Source organism: Rattus rattus, chromosome 3, assembly GCF_011064425.1.
Source record: "Rattus rattus isolate New Zealand chromosome 3, Rrattus_CSIRO_v1, whole genome shotgun sequence".
In the NCBI taxonomy this organism is placed as follows: Eukaryota; Metazoa; Chordata; class Mammalia; order Rodentia; family Muridae; genus Rattus; species Rattus rattus.
The window spans coordinates 96,262,662-96,285,581 of NC_046156.1; the positions used below are offsets into that span (position 1 = coordinate 96,262,662).

At 42.8% G+C, this 22,920-nt stretch overlaps 1 protein-coding gene across 2 annotated transcripts in view; it reads right to left on the reverse strand.

Moving 5' to 3' along the window:
• Window positions 1-21,633, reverse strand: part of Ankub1 (ankyrin repeat and ubiquitin domain containing 1) — a 36,583-nt gene extending 14,950 nt beyond the window's left edge. The window contains exons 1-4 of one of the 2 annotated variants that reach the window (XM_032898351.1): window positions 21,182-21,633; window positions 19,814-19,957; window positions 7,707-7,923; window positions 3,033-3,147 (exon numbers count right to left, since the gene is read on the reverse strand). In XM_032898351.1, the coding sequence (XP_032754242.1) occupies window positions 3,033-3,147; window positions 7,707-7,923; window positions 19,814-19,957; window positions 21,182-21,271 (566 nt within the window). In that variant the 5' untranslated portion in view covers window positions 21,272-21,633. Of the gene's footprint in view, window positions 1-3,032; window positions 3,148-7,706; window positions 7,924-9,803; window positions 9,857-19,813; window positions 19,958-21,181 lie in introns of those variants that run through there. The other variant, XM_032898350.1, reaches the window with a different exon arrangement.
• Between the last annotated feature and the right edge of the window lie 1,287 nt (window positions 21,634-22,920).

A 22,920-nucleotide genomic window follows, 5' to 3' on the forward strand; every position in this document is an offset into this window, starting at 1 on the left:
AAGCTGGAAAGAACCCAGATGCCCTTCAACAGAGGAATGGATACAGAAAATGTGGTACATCTACACAATGGAATACTACTCAGCTATCAAAAACAACGACTTCATGAAATTCATAGACAAATGGATGGAACTAGAAAATATCATCCTGAGTGAGGTAACCCAGTCACAAAAAAACACACATGGTATGCACTCATTGATAAGTGGCTATTAGCCCTGAGAAAATGTAACATTTAACAGAATGGACACCCTAGATGCAAAGAAAATAAACACATGAAACTCAAGAAGGATGATGCACCATTGATAAGTGGCTATTCAGCCCAAATGCTAGAATTACCCTAGATGCACAGAACACAAAATCAAGAAGGATGACCAAAATGCTTCACTCCTTCTTTAAAAAGGGAACAAGAATACCCTTGTCAGGGAATAGAGAGGCAAAGATTAAAACAGACACAGAAGGAACACCCATTCAGAGCCTGCCCCACATGTGGCCCATACATATATAGCCATCCAATTAGACAAGATGGATGAAGCAAAGAAGTGCAGGCCAACAGGAGTCGGATGTAGATCTCTCCTGAGAGACACACAAACAGAATATGGCAAATACAGAGGCGAATGCCAGCAGCAAACCACTGACTGAGAATGGGACCCCCGTTGAAGGATTCAGAGAAAGGACTGAAAGAGCTTGAGGGAGCTCGAGACCCCATATGTACAACAATGCCAACCAAGCAGAGCTTCCAGGGACTAAGCGACTACCTAAAGACTATACATGGACTGACCCTGGGCTCCAACTGCATAGGTAGCAATGAATATCCTAGTAAGAGCACCAGTGGAAGGGGAAGCCCTTGGTCCTGCCATGGCTGGACCCCCAGTGAACGGGATTCTTGGGGGGAGTGCAGTAATGGGGGGAGGATGGGGAGGGGAACACCCATACAGAAAGGGAGGGGGAGGGATTAGGGGGATGTTGGCCTGGAAACCGGGAAAGGGAATAACATTTGAAATGTAAATAAGAAATACCCAATCTAATAAATATGGAAAAATATACTCCTTATAGTGCCCATCCATTACATTATCTGAGAGCAGGGTTTGGAGGGTTTGGGATATTGGTGCAGTGGGTAAAGTGCTTCAGGTGAACCTATAACCCAGTGCTGTGAGGGCGGAGGCAGAGTTAGTAGGACTGGCTGCCTGCTGACTTGGCTGGAGGGCCAGAGAGACCCTGTCTAAGGATACTAAGGTGAGGAGTGATAGAAGACACAACATCTTCCTCATCTTCTTTGTGCTTCCATGCCTCCCCCTCCTCTCTCTTTCTCTATTTCTCTCTCTCTCTCTCTCTCTCTCTCACACACACACACACACACACACACACACACACACACACACACCCCCCTAATCAGTTACTTTTGAGACAGGGTCTCCTACGACCCACACTAATTTTGAATTCATGTTTAGCTCTGTCTGGCCTTGGACCCTGATCCCGACTGTACCTTTTCGAGTGCTGGGATTGCAGGTAGGGGCTCTTGCACCCAGCATGATCTATAGTTTTTAAAGAAGATCAGTCTTGCCTCTCCCCAACCCAGAATGTCTTCTCAAAACTTGATAGGTAAGTAAAAATTCCTTCATACTCCTCCATGAAGAGGTCTGGGACTTCCAGCCTCTGCCTACCGACTGCCTTCTTTCCTTATGGCTCACCCAGTTCCTCAAAGCTGTTGTCTTGCTCCCAGGTCTTTGCATATAGTTCTGGAATACCTACTTTAACACACTGGGGTTTTTGTTTGTTTGTTTGGTTTTTGGTTTTTGTTTGTTTTTCTTTCTTCTTGCTGCCTTTGGAGCGGTTGCTGGTCTCTACCCTTTAGTAAAGCATGGTTAAACTGCCCACAAGAGGGAGCTGTTCTAAAGCACCGTATCGCAAACAACTCAATGGAGACCTGGGTAGCAGCTGGTTGTAGTAACACAATAAAATAAATGCCCAGCAGCTTCTCCAAGCTAGCCACGTTCCACAGCCCTAGACACACATTTCCCTTCATGTAAGGCTAAAAGAGCAAAGTACTGCTCCATGGAGAGGAGAGCTTTTTATCCAGTTCTCAGCAAACACATTCATTGAAGCAGAATGAGATTCAAGCCAGAGGAACACAGAGAGAACACAGCTCAGCTCCCTATTCTGTTTGGGGTGTAACTATGGCCACTGTGTGCAGAGGGGCTGGGTGGAGGTAATGACCGGCAGCCAAGTCAGTTCTTTAATAAGGCCTCTGAAGGAGAAGCTAGACTCATTGTCACTTCAAAGCTCAAACACAACCAAACATTGAAGCTCGAGTAGCAGCTTTGTAAATTGTTACAAAATTATGGTTAAACCGTTGGCTTTCTTTTTAATTAAAAAGTAATTACAGTGATAACTCAATGCAAATTCAACGGTTGTATTTGGAGTTACATTGTTTTAATGGTTAAATTTAGCTAGGCTCGGGAAGAAGTAGCCATTGTTTTCAACCTATCTCTTGGCAGATTTTTTTTAAAAAAAGATATTGCTGCTTAATAAAATAATTAAATTATGAGTGGCAAGATATTTATCCTGAAGATAAGGATTTTTAAAGTGTTACTGTAAGTATGATATGTGCTAGGTGATAGTGGTACATGCCTTTAACCCTGGCACTCAGGAGGCAGAGGCAGGCAGATCTCTGAGTTGGAGGCCAGCCTGGTCTACAGAGCAAGATCCAGGACAGCCAGAGCTACGCAGAGAAACACTATCTTGAAAAACCAGCCAAACAACCAACCAACTGATAAGCAAACTAATTGCCACAGATTTAATTAGTGTTCCAGAAGAAAATCTGCCTGGATTACAACCCATTACCAGTCCTGGTGACACTTTTGTTATCTTGAGTTATCAAATATCTCAATAACAACAATAATTATAAAGTAATATCGTATTGAATTGTGTAAGGTGAATTGGTTTGCCAGGATCATATCTATACAGAGAATTCAGGTTGAAGAAGCTTAGAACAAAGTGACTTAAACTCATCTAACGTCTGCTTTAGCTTTCGTACTTGAGGACTGGTCCTTCTTTTGATAAGTAGCGTTGGACTTTAGGTTTTTGCCCAAGAAGACATCCCATGAGAAATTCCTTCCATCCATCCCAGACATCCAAACGAAGTGTTGTGCCTGCAGATCAAGAAAGACGGATTATGGTCCGGTCTCTCACCGTGGCTCAGCCATACAGACATGTTAACGTTATCTTTCTCCAAATATAGCAAGATGCATTGTGAGATGAAGCTTTTGTATCGGGAAGCAGGGAAGGTATTTCTGGCTAGGCCTTTATTGGGTGGGGAAAGCCCATCAACACTCATGTACCTTGGCTTTTCCCTCCATTCTGTGAGTGCATTTAATGCCTAAATGCTGGGAATTTTCATGAAAAAAAAAAAAAAAAAAAATCCCACATTTAAAAGTAGTTTCTCATTCTTCTCACTTTTTTATGCCCACATCCAAACCAGGACTTCTTAAACTTAATTAGCAAGTCCTTTTTGTCCAATAAATTTTATGCAGTTTGGGGTGAATAGGTTTATCAAATAAGTATACACACTAGTCATTTACTTATAATCAATGGTAAAGAATTTGTTTAAGGAGCCAGCGAGGTGGTTCAGGAAGCAAAGGCTTGATGTCAAACATGCAGGCCTGAGTTCGATCCCAGTATCTGTGTGGTAGAAGGAACGAGCTGACTCATGCAGGTTATCCTCTGACACAAAAGATTCTGTCATTAAGATTTAAAACTTTATTTACTTTAACATAAAGATTTAAGTCAGATTTAAATCTTGGGGCTCAAGTGCAGTGGTGACAGGAACTCTTACTGTTCTTCCTGAAACTCAAGAAGGATGACCAAAAATACAGAGCTTCACTCCTTCTTTAAAAGGGGAACAAAATATCCATGAGAATGGGGGTAGGGAAGCAAAGTTTAGAACAAAGGACTGAAGGAACACCCATTCAGAGCCTGCCCACATGTGGCCCAACATATACAGCCAACCAAACTTAGATAAGATGGATGAAGAAAAAAGTGCAGGCCAACAGGACCGGATGGGCTCCAACTGAGAGAACAGCCAGAACATGTCAATACAGAGGTCAATGCCAGCTTGCAAACCCTCAATTGAGGCGGGACCCCTTTTGGAAGAATTGGGGGAGAAAGACTGGAAAGGAGCTGAAGGGGAAACAGCCCCATAAGAACATAGAATGGGGAGGAGGGACTAAATGAACTAGGAAACCATGGAAAGGGCTCCAACTGCAAATGCAAAGCAGTGAATAGCCAATGTTGGGGCAAAGTGGAAGGAAGAAGAAGAAGGTTGGAAGAGTGAAGAAGATTGTTTGGGAAGAATGGAGGTGGAAGGGGAAGAACAAGAAGAAGAAAGGAAGAAGAAGAAGAGGGGGGCTGAAGAAGAAGAAACCAGGAAGAAGGGAATAACAGAAAATGCAAATAAGAAAACCCAATTTAATAAAAAGAAGAAGAAGAAGAAGAAGAAGAAGAAGAAGAAGAAGAAGAAGAAGAAGAAGAAGAAGAAGAAGAAGAAGAAGAAGAAGAAGAAAAAAAAAAAAAAAAAGAGCCGGAATCCCTTCCCCTGGCTGGTAGAGCCGAGGCTGCACAAGGTCTGGAGTTACTGTAAAGAAGTTAGCCAGCAGGGGCTCTCACAGCTCTGGCAGCCTTCCTCAAAAGTCTGGGAAGCTGAAAGTCCTCGAACGGATGGACACAGTCAAGCTTGCAAACATAACGAGCTTGCCCCATATGGTGAGAACCGGTTGTACACATGAGCTGCTTCCATAGCCCGTGGTGGTGTGGGGGGATGTGTTCCATGACCAAGGTCTACCGATGGCAAAGAAATGTGTCAGGTTCGGCCACTTCAGCAGAGGCTCTAAGAGTGTGGCCTGCTGGGTCCTCCAAACCCTGGAGGGGCTGAAAATGGTGGAAGAGGACCAAGATGGGGACCACAAGCTAACACCTCAGGGACAGAGAGATCTGGACAGGATCACTAGACAGGTAGACAGGTGACAGTTGCTAACAAGAAGCATTAGAACAAAGGATGCTGGGTTAATAAATCATCTCAATCATAAAAAAAAAAGAACCTGAATCCTGTTCCCACCACCCACATGGTGGCTCGCAATTGTCTGTATGTAACTCAAGTTCCAAGGGATCTGATACCCTCTTCTTGTTTCTAGGGCATATACATACCCTGAAACATACACATAAACATGAATAAAAATCAACCTCTCGGGGGCTGGAGAGATGGCTCAGTGGTTAAGAGCACTGACTGCTCTTCCAGAGGCCCTGAGTTCAAATCCCAGCAACCACATGTACATTACCACATGTCTCATTACAACCATCTGTAATGGGATCTGATGCCCTCTTCTGGTGTGTCTGAACAGTTACAGTGTACTTATATATAATAAATAAATACATCTTAAAAAAAGAAATCAGTCTCTCCTTAGGATTAGTGTATGTTCACAGTCCTGTCCCAGAAGCCCAGAATGCCTTCCATCCCTCCTCTCTGACCATTCATAGTTCTGTATCCCGTGCAGCGCGGCTCACATTCTCCTGAATGTCTCCTTGTGATCCCGTCAGCTCACACCAACTTGGAGCTGGATTATAACCGAGGATATGTCCTCAGCTCTTTTCTTCCATGTTCCTGCAAACGCCCGATGAACAGGGGCAGCTTTGCGCGTTTCTGCGTGAGGTAGCATGTACGCTGACTCACTGCGAAACTTGAATCTTTGGCTTTTCAACCTGGATATGATTGCATTTCCAAAATTTTAGTTTCCACTGCTTTTGGAGAATGATTCAGAGTTTCCCTTTGGATAGCAGCAAGGGTGGTTTATTGAGCAGAGGGTGGAGAGGTTCTCCAATGAGCGGCATGCTGACCAGGATTCCTCTAGGGAAAGCAAGTGGCTGGCTACTTAGGGAATGCTCGTTATGCCTTGGGAACGGTGAGAGGCAGGCCAAAGTCACCTCCCCAACACCATCCTTCTCTTTGAGCCTTTACTCCAATGTCCATGTTCTCTTAGGTACCCAAGAGGTCTATCTATGATTTCTGGGCTCTGGACTTTGTATCTGAAATCTTCTCTCTCAATTACTCTTACTCCCACTCCCCATGTTCAAATGCCTATTTTAAGGGATTCTTCAACATATCATGAAAAATTTAGAAACTACTTTTTTTTATATATATATCTAGAAAAGCAAGTAATTTCCAAATTCTTCCCAGCGTTAAAATGTCACAATCCAAGAAGTGAATGAACAGATGCCCTCCAGAAAGCATTCTAGTGTTGTTTTATCTTTTGATCTTTAATTAAAGCACTGGATTATCAGCTGCTTGAGCACAAATGACAGTGAGTCCTACATTCCAGATCACGTAAGCCTCTTGCAAGCACTCAGAACTAGAGTAGCACTCTGGGGACAAATCCTACAGCTTCCCTTTCTCTGATCAAAAATGGAGACAATAATTGATATCAAAGGTTTTAGATCCTCAGTTCCAAACAACATGGACGTGGATTGCTAAGCAAAGGAAGAGCTGGGAGCAATGTCAGCAAGTGTAGATTCAGCAGTCCCCGGAAGCCAGGCTAGTTAACTCAAGCTTGCCTACAGAGCCCTGTGTGTCTGTGAGGAAAACTCGGATCCTTTGTAACAAATGTTACAACGCCCTCACTTCCCGAGGTGGTCTGATCTCTAGCAAGGACTCCTTCACTTTCCAGTAATTATTCAAGGTCTGAGTCACTTTCTAGCACAGGCAAGACAAATCTAGTGCTTTTCCTTGTTGACATTTGGCCACAGAAGATGTAACCTGAACGCATGGTACTGAAAGAGAATTTGTCGTCTTTTTGTTGGGCAAATTCCAGGCGGCTAAGGCAGCTTTTCATCTTGCACAGCACTGCTGTTAAAAGGGTTGCTTTAATATGATTGGCTACATTTTGGAATGAGATTATACAGAGCAAGCTCCTGAACACTGTATTACAATGCTGCCACCCGCGTTAAGAAAGAAGAACATCCGACCTTCTACGTGTTTGAAATGACCTTTAGAAGACAAAGGTGGTGTTCCTTGTGTTTTGTCCTTCCAGCCTGATGATATTAGGAAAATGTTGCTTTAAGAAGTAGCAGAGCAGAACTGGAGGCGGCTTCCCAGTTCAGAGCATGGGAGCTGCTCTCACAAAGACCCTGGAGCTCAGTTCCCAGCAGTCATGTCAAGCAGCTCATATTGTAACTCCATTCTAGGGGATCTGACTCCCTCTTCTGGCCTCTAAAGGTGTGTGTGTGTGTGTGTGTGCGCGCACACACACACACACGCAAATAAAAATTCTAAAATTACATATAGGAATAAGCAGAATTGCGAGACCTTCATTTCTTATTCTACAGACTCAATCGATAATGTACACCCTCAGTGTCCCTCCTGAGGTTTCACTTGGTGTGATGAAATTTGTGATTTTAAATCTTGATAGCAACTGGGGTTTCCTGTAGGAAGGAGATGGAGTGTTCAGGGGGCCAGGAGGCCAGGGAAAGTTATCACTATACATCATTTTATACTTCAGATAGTTAAATCACAGGATGTATTAGCTATTTTAGGGTAAATAAATAAGCCCAAGAATCTGAACATAAAAACCTAGGTTTCCGTCTCCTCTGGAAAAGCTGCAAAACCTGGTATAAAAGAGCTGGTCCTGGGGTAGCAGCTGACGTGAAATGTGGCAGGCAGTACCGATATCCGTCTGGTAATCCTTGAGGGTGTTGCAGTCATACATCTCCAGTCCTGCTGGTGTCCGGAGACAGTAGACACTCACAGGGAAGCCACAGCTCAGCGTTACCAGCGTTCTCAGGTCAGACACCTTCCTATCCAGGATAGACATGTTCTCCTTGATGGCCATGGTCTCCTGGGTCACAGCATTGAACACATAGAGAGTGGGCTTGTCTTCTTTCTGCAGGAGAGCAAAGGGGACACTTACTGTCTGAAGGTTGTGAGGGACTGGACTCTGGGCATTTCTACTCCCATGGCGTGTGTGCAAAGAGGGGAAAAATAAAGCCAGTGTTCTTCTGCGGCTTTGTTTCACTCCCCATCCTGAGGACATAACACGGCCCCTGCTTTGAGCCAAGGGATGACGACTCAGGGCTCTGGCATTTATTCTACAGACCCAGATACAGAAGCGGGGGCTGCTAGCTTGTATCACATGCTTACAGAGGAAACAGTGCAGAGAACACTCCTCCACTATTCTGTGCTTAATGTGGAGAGAGGCTTTTAACCGTTGGCTAATTAAAAAAAAGTTCTTCTTGTGAGGTTCTCTCTGGGGGTTGGATCCAACTGAGAACATGAGGAACAGTTTTCTTACTCCGTGTGTTCTTCCTCCTCTGTGTGCTCTGCTTTCTTACAGAACACAAAACACTTATATTTACGCTTGCTATAACACCGAATTCCAAATACCAATACCGTACAATGGAAATACCGAATATGTTTTTTTTTTAAGTTTTCTTTATTCCCTTTATTTTAGAGTTCAAATAGGAAAGCAAGTAGAATTGAGGCATCAGAAGTAAAAACATTAAGTTTGGGGAATGTTAATCCTCCCTCAGCAACAGTTGAACCAACCAAGCCCAGGAAGAGGGCGGGGAGAAGTGAAACTGGTTACACTTCCCCTTCACTGGTTGCAGGGCTGCTAACATTTTTCTTCAGTGGCCTGCTGTTGGCTGGGCACATGCCAGTGCATGGCACTGCCCCCGAATGTCTCCACCACAGAGGCTTTCTTAGAAGTGAATACCTGGGTTCTGAGTACTTCATGCAACTTCAGCCAACTCAGCCACTTACCACTTCTTGCCTGTAGTTACAGGATTTAAGAGATCAGGAGGTAGAGGCAGGAGGATCAGGAGTTCAACACCAGCTTTATCTGCATAGAAAGTTTTCTGCATTACTGTCTCACAAGACAAAAGCCAACCCCAAACCAAATTCTTCTTGGGTTCTTCTGGAGCCTGTTTCTGCTCCAGACTTATAGTATGTTAAGTCCATTCCTCTGATATCACTGTCATAATATAATATACACCTCTCAGAAGTTCTTAGAGGAACGGTGTTACTGATGAAACATGACTTTCCAGTGTTTTGATTGAGGGCCCATGTTCACTGATACAAACCAGTTGAACAAGTGCAAGGTTTCTTCTGTTACACATGAAGCCAGCCTAGCAAGCTGCACGCAGTGGGCTAAGTGTTCTGAGCATAGGTGGTAATAATCTCACTCAGCAAGCGTACTCATGTTTCCCCTTGGCTCCCTCAGGTAAGTATCTGCCAAATTTATCCCAGAAAGATTTATAGTCAGGCAGAAATTACCATACAATGTAATTAAAAGGCAATGGAGAGGGACTGGGAAAAACGGTTCAGTGTTTAAGAGCACTTGCTGCTTTTCCAGAGGACCCAAGTTCATCTCCCAGAACACATATCAACATACCAGGCAGCTCACGAATACCTGTAAATCCAGTTTGGGGTCACCGATGGCTTTTTCTAGTCTCTGTGGACCCCAGACATATGTGGTGGTGGTGGTGGTGGTGGTGGTGGTGGTGGTGGTGGTGTGTGTAGAGTCACATACATGACAAATTATTTTTTAATTCATAAATCCCAGAGTGGGTTACTTTCCACTTCAAGTGGTTGATGTTCTCAAATGAAACACACACACACACACACACACACACACACACACACACACACACACTCTGTTGTTTATATTTTAATGTGCCTTGGGCAGCACAATAGCTGAGCGACTTCCTAACCTCCATGCTGCTAGAATCTACCTCCCACTGATAATTCTGAATTATTACTTACAAATTTCTATGTTCCATCGTGGCTGCTCTTAACGCTAATTAGTCAGCCATCTGAGTCACATTTTTCTGGGCCACTCTTCTTGCTACTCTACCCTGTGGCAGGCTCTGTGTCTCCCCTTTCTCCACGGCATAGTGGATCTCCTTCTCCTTCTAGTCCCAAAGCCGGTAAATCCTAAAACCCCACTTCTGCTTGTCCTCTCCAGCCATTGGCTGCTGGTATCTTTATTTACCAATCAGAACCAAGTTCGGGCAAGGTCCCAGAAGGTATGTGTGGACCCTCTCATGCAAACAGTTTTGGGGGTACATAATTTGCATGCATAATACAAGCAGCTACATTACATACACAGTTCTTAGATTCATTTATTTTATGTATATGAGTACACTCTTCAGACACACCAGAAGAGGGCATCAGATCTCATTACAGATGGTTGTGAGCCACCACATGATTGCTGAGAATTGAACTCAGGACCTCTGGAAGAGCAGTCAGTGCTCTTAACCACTGAGCCATCTCTCTAACCCCATATACTTTTTTTTTTTTTTTTTAAAGAAGATAGTGGAGGAGAAAGAAAAATTATAATTCACCCAATCGCAGTCTATTATTTCTTTGGAATCCCTGGATTTCTCTTTAGCTCTCTCTAAATTTATCAATAAATGCAAACAAATGACAAGCGAAATGCAAATAAACATAACATGTAAACAAAACCGCAGAGGCATAAGTCGGTCTTACCCATTAACTGAATTGATCTCAACAGCAAACTACTTTATAATAACATTAGATAAGTAGGATTAAGAGCAGGCCAGAATATTAATTATCCTATGATTATAAAGAAAAATGTCTCTAGTCTGTGCATACATATAGACTCTGCAGCAAGTAATAACAAGGGAGGGTGGCAAAATAGCTGGTAGCATAGAAGAAAATCAGAAGTGACTGGAAAACGTTGTTATCTGTGAAGCTAGATTCTTAAGTCTTTGGAAATGCCTTCAAACCTGCTATCCCCTCCCCCTGCTTTTTTTTTTTTTTTTTTTTTTTTGGCACTTGAACTTTGTTTCCTAGTTTTTATCAATGGACACAGATGACATCCTAGACTCATTTCTAATGCAGGAGAAATAGTTTCAATTGTGCTATTGTAACCACATGTCCACCATTTGATAAACATTGTGTTCCTTTAGTAGCTTGAGGTGTGGTGGCAGGAGAGAGTTCTGTCCTTGATTGTGTGGGGAAAGGCGCATGCACATGCCTGTGGGAGGCAGAGCAGCCCTTGTGCTTACGGATAAGCAGTAAGAGAACTAGGAATGTTAAATGCTATCTATGTGGCTGAGACTTTGTGCTATCTATGTGGCTGAGACCACACTTAATGACCCTTGTCACAAGCTTATCAATCTAGAGAGTCTAGATAGAGAATCTCTATGGACAGTGTCACATGTAGTCCATCTAGAGAACCCATCTTTATGGAAGACATCACATGTATTTTTACAAGGAGTTCAAGTGGAGTTATGACTTTTTCTTGTACACACGGGATCGAGTTATTTGTCACCAGAAAAAAAATTCACTAAGTTGTGCTGCGCTTAAAAGATGCCTAAAGTAAACTACTCAGGTTCGAACTCTTGAACTTTCAACCAACACTGGCTACTCAGTCATGTTGAACCAAGCTACGTTTTTGCCTCTTGCAGTAGCAGAGATAGCCTGCCGCCCCAGCAGATGTCAACTAATAGTACCTGTTAACTTAATGATAAGACAGAATGCATCACAGAATAGGCATCTCTCTGGAAGATAATATCTATGGGCCCCAGGATGGGTCTATGGATAGACACACTTACCTCCAACTCTAATGACCTGAGTTCAATTCCTGGGACACACATGATGGAAGGAGAAAACCAACTCCCTTCAACTGTCTACTGACCTCCACATGCACACTATAGCATGTGTGCATGTGTGTACTCACATGTGCACACACACTCAAATACATAAATATTTTTTAAAGAGAGGATGTCTGTAGGCGAAGGCATCTTTCTGCCTTCATACACGATATCCTCCTCCCCAAGCATTCTGAACAAGACAGGTTGTTTAGTTATGCCCAAGTATGTCAGGTGCTGTGGTGTTTTGGATATGCTTGGCCCAGGGAATAACACTATTAGGAAATGTGGCAATGTTGGAGTATGTATGGCCTTATTGGAGGATATATGTCATTGTGGAGGTGAGCTTTGAGTTCCTATGCTCAAGTTCTATCCAGCACAAAAGAGAAAGTCTTCTGGCTGCCTTTGGGTCAAGATGTAGAACTCTCAGCTCCTTCTCTAGCTCCGTGTCTGCCTGGATGCTGCCATGCTTTCTGCCATGATGATAATGGACTGAACCTCTGAAACTGTAAGCCAGCCCCAATAATTACATGTCTTTTATAAGAGTTGTTTTGGTCATGGTGTCTCTTCACAGCAATGAAAACCCTAACTAAGACAGATGCTGTTAGATAAATAAAACCATAAATAAATCATGGTTGGACATATAGAAGATTAAAATTTTCCAGAGGTCCACCTGCTACCGCACGGCAGGTGGCATGGGCAGGCAGAAAGCACCCACTGCTGTGGAGAGATGGGAGAAAAAGAGAAGTGGAATGGTTTGAGCATTATGAAGAGAGGAAGAACTGGAAATGTGAGGGAGGTGAGGAACAGCATGATGTCAGTAGCCTGGAATAGTCTGTGCTGCCACCCCAGGCCATGGTCAAGTCCCAGCTTACGATATCACTGAGGGCCATGTTGCGGTCCATGGCCTTGCAGCTGCAGGGGTTTCCGTTGATCTCCATGGCCCATGTTACCCTCAACGGCCACTCGAATGACGTTTCTAGTCTGTCCTGCTACCTGGGGCCAAGCTGATATCCCAGGACTGTGCAGCATTGGCCTAGCCCCTCACTGTCTGTGGCACACAGGAGAGCTGGCCCCGCCTCTAGCTGGCTGCAGCACTCAGGGGTACAGAGCATGGGAGAAATGCTCTTCTCCTCCCTCACCACCTGCAGCAGACAAGAGGTCATGAGGACTTGAGAGCATGACAGCTGGCCCCACCCCTTGCTGGCTGTGACACTTGGGTGAACTAGCAGAGGCAGTGCTAGAAGGCTTGCCCTGATGGTGTGAGTGCATGAGAGCTGGCAGACTGACCAGCTCAGCTACCGCTTAGGTCCAGATCCAGGGTTCTGAATTGGCCCACCCCAACATCTACCCCATCTGTGAACTGTTGGAAGGGGCCAGTCCAGCAAATCCAAAACTGCAGCATCTCCATGACACAGGGCAACAACAGGATATCCCAGTGGAGTCCCAATGAGGATCCAGTATTGACGGTGAAGGGGAAGTCAGAGGCCTCGAAACAGATTAATGACTCACTGCAGTGAACATTTGCAAGTAAAGATGTTTGGACACATTGTGACACACTGCAGATGTTTTTTTGTTTGTTTTGTTATCTCTATTTTTTTGTTTACTTTTGAGGGAGAGGTTGCAAGGGTGGAGGATGAATATGAGAGGGGAGATGAATGGGACTGGGGTGCATGATGTGAGATCCATAAAGAATCAGTAAAATGTTTTTTAAAAGTATGATGCACACAACCTCTTCTTACAAGAGACAGTGGACTACACACTGGACAGCAGCAGGTCTTTCAATTTCCCCAAACAACAAACACCCAAACCAATGAGCACCTCTGACAAGATCTAATCCTGTATGTATCCAAACATGATTTATTTTTCTCTTTTATGGAAACCAAAAAAAAAAAACAGATAATTCACTTGGGGTGGAACTTAGCAATAAAGAGCTTGGTTGCTTGGTATAGAAGAGGCTCTGGGATCAATCACTGACATCCAGGATTGCAAACAATCAAACAAGTAAATAAATACACAAATAAGAAATCTCTAACAACAAAACAACAACAGAAGATTCCATTTTTTTCCCCTTGGAAAAAAAACCCACAAACAAACCAGTATGCTATGGTGGACCACAAACTCAAAGGTTTAATTTTTCAGTCCAAACAAATGTATTCTATTTCAAGATCACAGTTCCTTACTTTGTCTTCAGAAAGTAGATGTAAACACACTAGAAATAATACGTGCACATTAGCAATGAGATGCAGAATATTTTTATTAAAAGCAGATAACACAAATGGAGGTTGATGTGGATCTGAATTCTGCTATCATTCTGCCTCACAAACTTTGCAGAAACCAAAGAAGCAGGAACCTGCCCGGTCTGACCTGGAGTGAACAAAGCAGGGAGCGATGTCTGGTTTCATTAATGGACTGATGTCCACTTGAGAAATCAAACAAACTTCCCTTTGTGGACAGCAACTGTCCAGAAAAAGATGTACTTGGAATGTGGTCAACCCAATTATTTCCGTAACTTCGCTCTGGCCCTGTGTCTAGGACACAGAAAGGTACTCTGCAGGCTACCAGAAGAGAAGAGTAAACACCAATTCAAACACAAAACCATGGATCTGAGCTCTGCCCACCTTCAAAACATGCCAAGTCATGGCAACAAACACTGGGAGCAACTGATCTGACTTGCCATTCTACCGGTTAGAACATATGTGTACATTGCTAGGGTAACCAAGAACCAGAGTCTAGATAACCCAGAAATCTGGGGTAAAACCAGATACTACTAGTCTTAAAAAAAACAAAACAAAACAAAACAGTAACACTAAAGTGACTCCTAAGGACTTTCTGTTACATTCATGGGTATTCAACCAGCTCAGAGATGCTGTCTCTTGCAGCAGACAGGAAAAAAATACAGAGATCTACAGCTAGAAATTATCACTCACTCACACACACACACACACACACACACACACACACACAGAGAGAGAGAGAGAGAGAGAGAGCTTAAAACACATAGCTCTAAATGAGACATTACTGTCAAATCCCTCCCTTGAGAGTTCAAAGAATCCCACAAAAGAGGAGCTAGAGGGAATGGTGGAGACAGAGGACGCCAGCAGAGCAAGGCTCTCTAAGCCACCTGAACAGAGCTCATCTGAACTCAGAGACTGAGGCAGCAACCACAGGGCCTACACAGGCCTGCCCCAGTTCCTCTGCATATTCATTATAGCTTTCAGTTTAGTACTTTTATGGGAGTCCTGAATGTGAAAAAGAGGGCATCTCTGATTCTTGTGCCTTCTCCTGAAGCTCTTTCTTTTATTTTACTATGGGCCTGTTTTGTCTAATTTTGGTATGGTGCTTTTGTTTTATTATTATATTTCATTTTGTTTAAAAAAACATTAGAAACCAAAAAGTAATGGCAGACCCTGTGATTATCCAAGTGATGGTGGTTCGGAAGCACCTTGGCCTGGTGACAGGCTGCCAGCCTGTCTGGTGGCTCCTCTGTGGTGTAAGTGATGGCTGTGCACATGCACAGGTGTTAAGAGCACTTGCTGCTTTTGAAAAGGACAATAGTTCCATTCCCAGCACCCACATGGCAGCTTACAACCATCTAGACCTGCAGCACAGGGGATCCAGTGCCCTTTTTGTTTTCTTTAGGGCACTCCCACACACATACACATAAATAAAAACAAAAATAAATATTAAAAAATTTAAAAAATGTTCAAAGCCAGAGGGTGGCCTCTCAGAACTTGTTCTATGGCCAGATTTAGGTGCCATTTCCAGCTATGTAACTGCAGATCCTGACTTTCTAATCTTCCTCACAAGATTGACAACTACCCAATAGGCTTTGAATAGGTTTCTTTCTGTTTTAATTTTCTGTGGTTTGTTTCTGCTGCTTGTAACTAAGGACAGTATTGTAGAAAGAGAAAAATCCAAGAATACTGGGTAGCAGTTGCCTTGGGGTTAGAGAAGGAGGGAATCCAGGCTCTGAAAACATTCAGTATCCTGCAGTGAAGTCTGAGCAGTAGCCATATACCTCCTTATTAAGTTTCATACTTGGCCCTTGATGCTTTTTAACAGCACAACACCTAAACATTTACATAAGATCCATTTATAACATAAATGATACTTCATGAACTACACAAACATGTAAGCAAAATAAGAAGCAACTACCTTGCTTTTACTTCATGACATATATCTACGTATACATTTCCTTTTGTTGTTTTTTGGTTTTCTTTTTTTTTTTTTTTAGTTTGTTTGTTTGTTTTCTTTGTCAGGGCAGGGTTTCTTTGTGTAGTTCTGGCTATCCTGGAATTTGCTCTGTAAACCAGCTGTCCTTGAACTTATAGAGAGCCACCTTCCTCTGCCTCTCTACTTGTATATGTTTTAAAAGAAAAACTACTTATTTATTAAGCTTTGGAATTCAGCAAGAGTTTCTGGCTTTTGTCACATTTCTAACTTTTGCTAAAGTAAGTTAAATGGCTTCCCTAGATTCTCAGAAGACAGAACTAACTTGCACACAGCAACCTAATTAAATGTTACAGAACAAGGATGTTCCTTATATTCGTATGTATGTAGTGATGACCTAAAGCCACAATGTGTTTGCAAAGCAGCCTCTGGTTACCCGAGACAGAGCAAATGCTTGTCTTCATTCTTTAGGGCTTGGGATCTTTTTTCAGTGGAGAGTTTTTATTGTCATACGTTCATTTTCAGATGCTACCACATACATAGAGTAAACACTGTGGGTTTTAGAAATAGCCTGTTTAACCATCTAATCAAAATAGGAAGCAACAGTTAAGTAATTCTTTTTCTTCAGATTAAAGACACCATTTCCTTTCTTAACATGTGTGATAACAAACTCTAGATGTGACTCCAGTGGACAGAATGAAGAAGAGTAAAACCTGTAAACTTCCATAAAGTGTGAGTTTCTAATGAAACCCTGTGTTGATCAGCATCACGGTTGATGGCCATGCTCTGTCTCGGTTCTCTCAGATAAACCATTTTTTGCCACTAAAGTCTACTCCTTGCTTGAACCCCATGAAAAAGATTAGAGTTCGGTGCAGAGCTTGCAGCTCTTGGATGGATGGCTGGTTGGCGGTACTTAGGAAATGTTTCTCTCTGTGTAGCTGTGGATGGTTGGCGGTACTTAGGAAATGTTTCTCTCTGTGTAGCTGTGGATGGTTGGCGGTACTTAGGAACTGTTTCTGTGTAGCTGTGGATGGTTGGCGGTACTTAGGAAATGTTTCTCTCTGTGTAGCTGTGAATATAGACTGACTTTCAGGAGGGAACTGGGAGCCATATGTTGTGAAAACTGAGTTACATGCTGGAGGCTATTTATGTTTTCACTTCCCTAAACAGGCTTGTTTGACCCATTTGCACCTGCACCAGATGTGCCTGAGCACATGAGGGTGGAGGATGTGGGCAGGAAATTCAGCAGGAGGGACTCTTGTCTCTGATTGGATGCGGGTGACATCGGGATTGATGCTTGCCCCTCATTGGACCTGATGGGAAATATGGTGGCCTTGCAGAGTTGCCTTTTTAAGTCTCTGCAAAGTGTGATCCGTGGCCATTTTCTGGGGACACAGAGATGGACGTGGCTAGAGATCTAACCTCCTGCCCAGTATTTAACTAAAGCTTGCTTCAGATTTGGCTTTAAATCGTGATAGTGGTCTTATTTTTGAACACTGGGATTCACAATATCCTTTTGTATCTTTTGAATTGAGAACCAAGGGAATATATTAACTAGTCAAAAATATATAAAGTTTGTTCTAAATAATGAAGATTAAGGTGGGTCTTGGTTAAATAAGAGCACTCGTAATACATTCTATATATCCAGGCCATTAAATCCCTCCAGCGAGCTCAAAAGTTAGAATTGAACTTAATGACACTGTCTCTAAGCAAGCCAACAGTTAAACGAAAACAAACCAACAAACCTTGGGGCTGGAGAGGGCTTGGTGGTTCAGGGCACTAGCTGGTCTTACAGGGGACCCAGGTTTGAGTTATGGGTCCCAGCACCCACATGGCAGTTCAAAACCATCTGTAAATCCAGATGATTTGACACATTCTTCTGGCCTCCAGGGTCCTCTGACACAATGTTATGCACAGATATACAAGAAAGCAAAATACCACACATATTAAATAAATAAATAAATAAATAAATAAATAAAACCTAGACCCCCATCACTGTCCTTAGACAGAACTTAGAGATTGTAAGGAGTTGATCTCTGTGGCTCTACAGTGCCCGAATATAGTATGGAAATCATGTAAAGACATACAGAGAAGCTGTTTGAGAAAGGTACTGGATGTGGTGGTGCACTCCTGTAATCCTAACACCGCGAATAAAAAGCTTGAGAGCTGGGGGTACATAGCAAGACACTGTTAAAAAAAGAAAAAAAATATATAATCTGGTTTGCTTTAAAAGTATTTTCTGAGTATTAGAGGAATAGAATTAGAGAAATCATAGTCACTGTAACCTCAGTTTTTGGTAGTTAAACATTCCTCAAAAATATAAAGAATACAGAAATAATAAATGCTCAGAGAACATTAAAATTATATAAATGGAGTCAGGAATTAGTGTTTATACATCTCTAATAGTTAATATGGGAGAGTGTTTTTATAAAGACAAACATATTAAGAGTTAATTTCGAATCTCATAACATTTTTAATGATGGACATGAGGAAATATGTGTCATGTTTAAAAGCAATGACAGCTCACAGTTACAGTGGTTAAAAAGAGCATAAGGTACCTAGCATAAGCAGCAGCTCTTAGTTGGGTCACTTGTTCCATTAAAAATTAATTGCAAATTAGAGATATTGAGTCCAGGAAACCACAAAGTACACAGCTTGTATATCTTAGGGTTAGGGTTCTATAAAGTGCTTAGTGAAGAAAGCTGAGTCCAGGATCCCAAGTTATGCACCAGTAGTTAAGGACACCCATCTCCCCCCCGAAAATGGGAGAGACATTTCTCCTGCACATATATCTAGTTCAGATGGCCACTTTGTTTGAACTCAGATGAGACACTTGTCTTAGGGTTTCTATTGTTGTGATAAAACGCAATGGCCAAAAGCAACTTGTGGGGTAAAGAGTTTATTTCAACTGAAACTTCCACATCATGGTCCGTCACTGGAGGATATAACCCAACAGTCTCTGTTCTTTTAGAACCAACCCAAGTTGGAACAAAGCATGCCCACAGGCTAGTCTGACAGGGCCATTTTCTCATTTGAGGATCCCTCTTTCCAGATAATTCTACCGTGTGTCAAGTTAACATAAAACTAGCCAGCCCAGATGCTTCCCCATCATTCTCATTATTACTTAGAATTTCCTCTTCATCACACCACTGCCCCTAATCCTTATGACCGAGGAAGTGACCTCATCTGCTCCATTCCGTACAGATATTTCAGAGCCAGCCCTTAAGCTTTCTGCTCTATGGTGAGTCCTGTGATGACAGGATGCGGCACATGGCAAGGGATGAGGCAAGCAAGAGGTGGAACGGCAGGGACCAGGAATAGGGCATCTGCATCGTCCTGCTCTTTACAGCCTGCATAAGACCATGTGTACATCGGAGAGACCACAGGAGGAGGAAGGCTGGAGAGATGGATCCATGGTTAAGAGTGTGTGCTACTCCTGTACGTGACTTAGGTTAGGTTCTCGGTGCTCATGCCAGGCAGCTGACAACTGTCTCTAACTCCGGCTCTTAGGGAATCCAATGGCTTGGACCTCTGCTGGTAACTGCCCTCATATGCATACACATGCATACCTATAATTAAAAATAAATCTTTGGGGGGCAGGACAGATGGCTCCGAGGTTAATAGAATGCAGTTCTTACAGATGACCTGAGTTTGAGTCTCAGAACCCACATCCAGCATCCCACAATCACCTCCATCTCTAGCATCAACATCCTTTTCTGCGCTCACACACATAGAATAAAATAAGTAAATCTAAAAATTAAAAGGGAAGAGAAAGCGCTATTTGTGGTATTCTTTTTTGGTAGGATCTTGCCATACAGCCTAAGACTGACCTGTCTCTGCCTCACAAGAGCTGGGATTGTAGATCTGCATCAACCACACCAGCGTATGAAAAGCTTTTTCTGTTATGAAATCATTTAGTTGAACTATTCACGACTTCCCTCCAAGTAAGAGAGACATCTTCGGGCAAACATCACTCTGTCTTACCTTAACAAAGCATTTGAGCGTTGAACAGAAAGATATCCCAACGTCCGACAGACTCCAGTTGTTCTTTAGGGCAGCTCCCGCGTACGTCAGCTCAAGATACCACCTGCCTTGTTTGTCTTCAGAAAGAGGAATGTGGAAATAATCCTTAAAGAGCAATGACATCTTAGGAAAACAGTCTGTGTCTTTATTAGCAGACCACTACAACGTTCCCCTCCCCCCTTCTCTCTTCTTTCTTCCTCCCTTCCTGTATGGCATTATACTTGTTTTAGAACACAGAGAAGAAATTGGATAGAATTCTTTATTTTGATCCTATTAATACCATAAGCTTATAAATAGATTTTATCTGGGGGGAAAACCCTATACCTTCATTTTTTCTCCTACTCTGTAGCCTAGGCTGGCCCAAATTTCCTATCCCTCATGCTTTAGAGTGTGTAGTGCTAGGAGTATGAGCACTCCCCACCATGCCCCTGTGGTTCTCTCTTAATCTTGCATATTTTATGCATTTAACAACATTCTGAGAAGGAGTCCATTGACTTTATCATACTTCCACATAGATCCATGACATATATTAGGCATTGTCTCCTGTGCAAGATCTAGATTGGAATAATCCACCAAATACTAACCATCCTGAGGAAATCTTCAATAAAGCTGGGCTTGGTGACAGATGTCATTAACCTCAGCATTTAGAAGGCAGAGGCAGGCACTGTGAGTTTCAGGCCAGTCTGGTCTATGCCAGAGCTAAATAATGAGACCTCATCTCAACAAAACAAAACAAAGGAAAAAGATATATTTCTTAGTAAATGAGATTGACCACATCTAAATTAAATATTTCATGACTGTTTCTTATTCTGGCAGTGTGGTCTGAGGTAAGATGCCCCTCTGAGCTCCAGTTTTCTCTGAATACCAAATAAAATCAAAACTCACAGGTTCACTGATGTCTTCAATGTCTCGAAAATCCTTTGTGACTTCATGACTGTTTGCTTATCAAACAAGGCATTTGTCAGACAACTGACACACTTTTTGCAGGTGCTAAAGTTAGTGTTATATTTTTGTTCTTTTATGAACAATTGCAGTAAGCTATCTGATCCAGGCACAACCCATGAATTCACTAAAGAGAAGAGAAACTTAATAACTGCTCCCCTGCCCTCCATCAAGAACTTACTGGCTAAGTTTGGTTTTTTATCTAAGGTGCCTAAATATACCATATTCTTATCAACCTCGTATGCAAACAAATAGTGATATTTTCTGAAACCTTTGTTCCTTGTGTTAAAAAATGTACCCAATCAAATCTTTATCCTATGCAGATCTTCAACTGTAAGCCATAACTAAGCTCAAATACATCTTAGTGACCTTGAAGCAAACACATACCTTTACCATCTGCTTGATGGCTCCCACCGATGTATGTGCTGCAACATCGAATGCCTCAAAAGATCCTTCGAAAGCTATGAAAATCCTCATCGTGTGGTTATCTTCTCAAAAGCTAGACAAGCAAAACCCCTGTTTTTAAAGATAGCTGGAAAACTTTCCAATTCACAATTGAGGACAAAATTGATGGTCAGAGGCAGCTGTCACTATCTATTCTCCACAGCGACTTGAAAGAGCATAGAGAGACACATCCAAGGCTGGTATCCCAGTATGGGACAGCCCAGACAGGGGCTCTGTTGGAGGAAATGTTTCTCCCAACACAATCACGGTAGCCACTTGGTTCTCAGATTACAGAAGCCAGAGCATTTGACAAGGGCCTAGGCAAGTGTGAGCAGGCTTCTGACAGCACAGCAAAGATCCTCCACAAAAGTGACACTTTGGTGTTGTAATTGCCATTCCCTTACTCCTGAATTTATCACGCAAGAGAAGCTGCTCAAAGAACCCATCAGAATACAGGCGTCTCTAGGGTGCACTGGTATACAGAAAAGCAAAGGAAGTCGATTTTGTTGAATTTGAGGTGGTCCTGAAAATTCTCTATAAACATCTGCGTGGAAGCATTCTAGTTTCCATAACAACTTTGTGTACTTGTTCTCTGGCAGTGTGTCCAATCCTGCATGGGTTTACAGAACAATACCCATTTGTACCAGGAAAATGAAAGTGGCCTTTCCCTCCCCGTCCTTGCATAATAAAACCTGCTACATAGCAACACAATATAATTGATATTTCTTTTAGTCTTTGTGCTACTCAGAACAATTTGCCATTGTGATCTCTTTCTACTCCTCTTGGCATCAGTGGGAGTTCTTTCTTTCCTTCTTTCCTTCTTTCCTTCTTTCCTTCTTTCCTTCTTTCCTTCTTTCCTTCCTTTCCTTCCTTCCCTTCCCTCCCTCCTTCCCTCCCTCTTTCCCTCCCATCCTTCCTTCCTTTCTCTCTCTCTCTCTCTCTCTCTCTCTCTCTCTCTCTCTCTCTCTCTCTCTCTCTCTCTCACTTTCTTTTTCTTAAATTCTCTCATACAATACATCCCAACCACAATTTCTCCTCCCTCCACGCCTCCCAGCTCCTCCTTACCTTCTCCAGCGAACCTCCAGGTACACTTCCCTCTCCGTTTCCCTTCAGAGAAACAACAACCACCACCACCAGATCACCAAGAGACAAACAAGACAAAATAAAATACGATAAGACAAGGCAAAAGCTTTCATATCAAGGCTGGACAAGGTAATCCAATAGGAGGAAAAGAGTCCTAAGAGCAGACAAGAGAGTCAGAGATATACACACCCCCACTGTTAGGAGTCCCACAAAAACACTAAGCGAACAGTCATAACATACACAAGAGGACCTGGTGCAGATCCATGCAGGCCTCATGCTGGCCACTTTAGTCTCTGTGAGTCCATGTGAGCCCTGCTTAGTTGACTTGATAGTCCATGTTCTCCTCCTGCCCTCCGTCCACTTTGACTCATACAATATCATACTCATACAATTCTGTTGGATTCCCCTATTTCCCGGAGGAGGGACCCAATGGAGAGCTCAAATTTAGACTCTCTGTGGTGTATAGTCTGCCCGTGTGTCTCTGCACCTGCTCCCATCTGCTGCCAGTGGAAGTCTCTCTGATGACACCGGACAAGGCACCAATCTATGAGTATAGCAGAATATTATTAGAAATCACTGGGTTGGGGATTTAGCTCAGT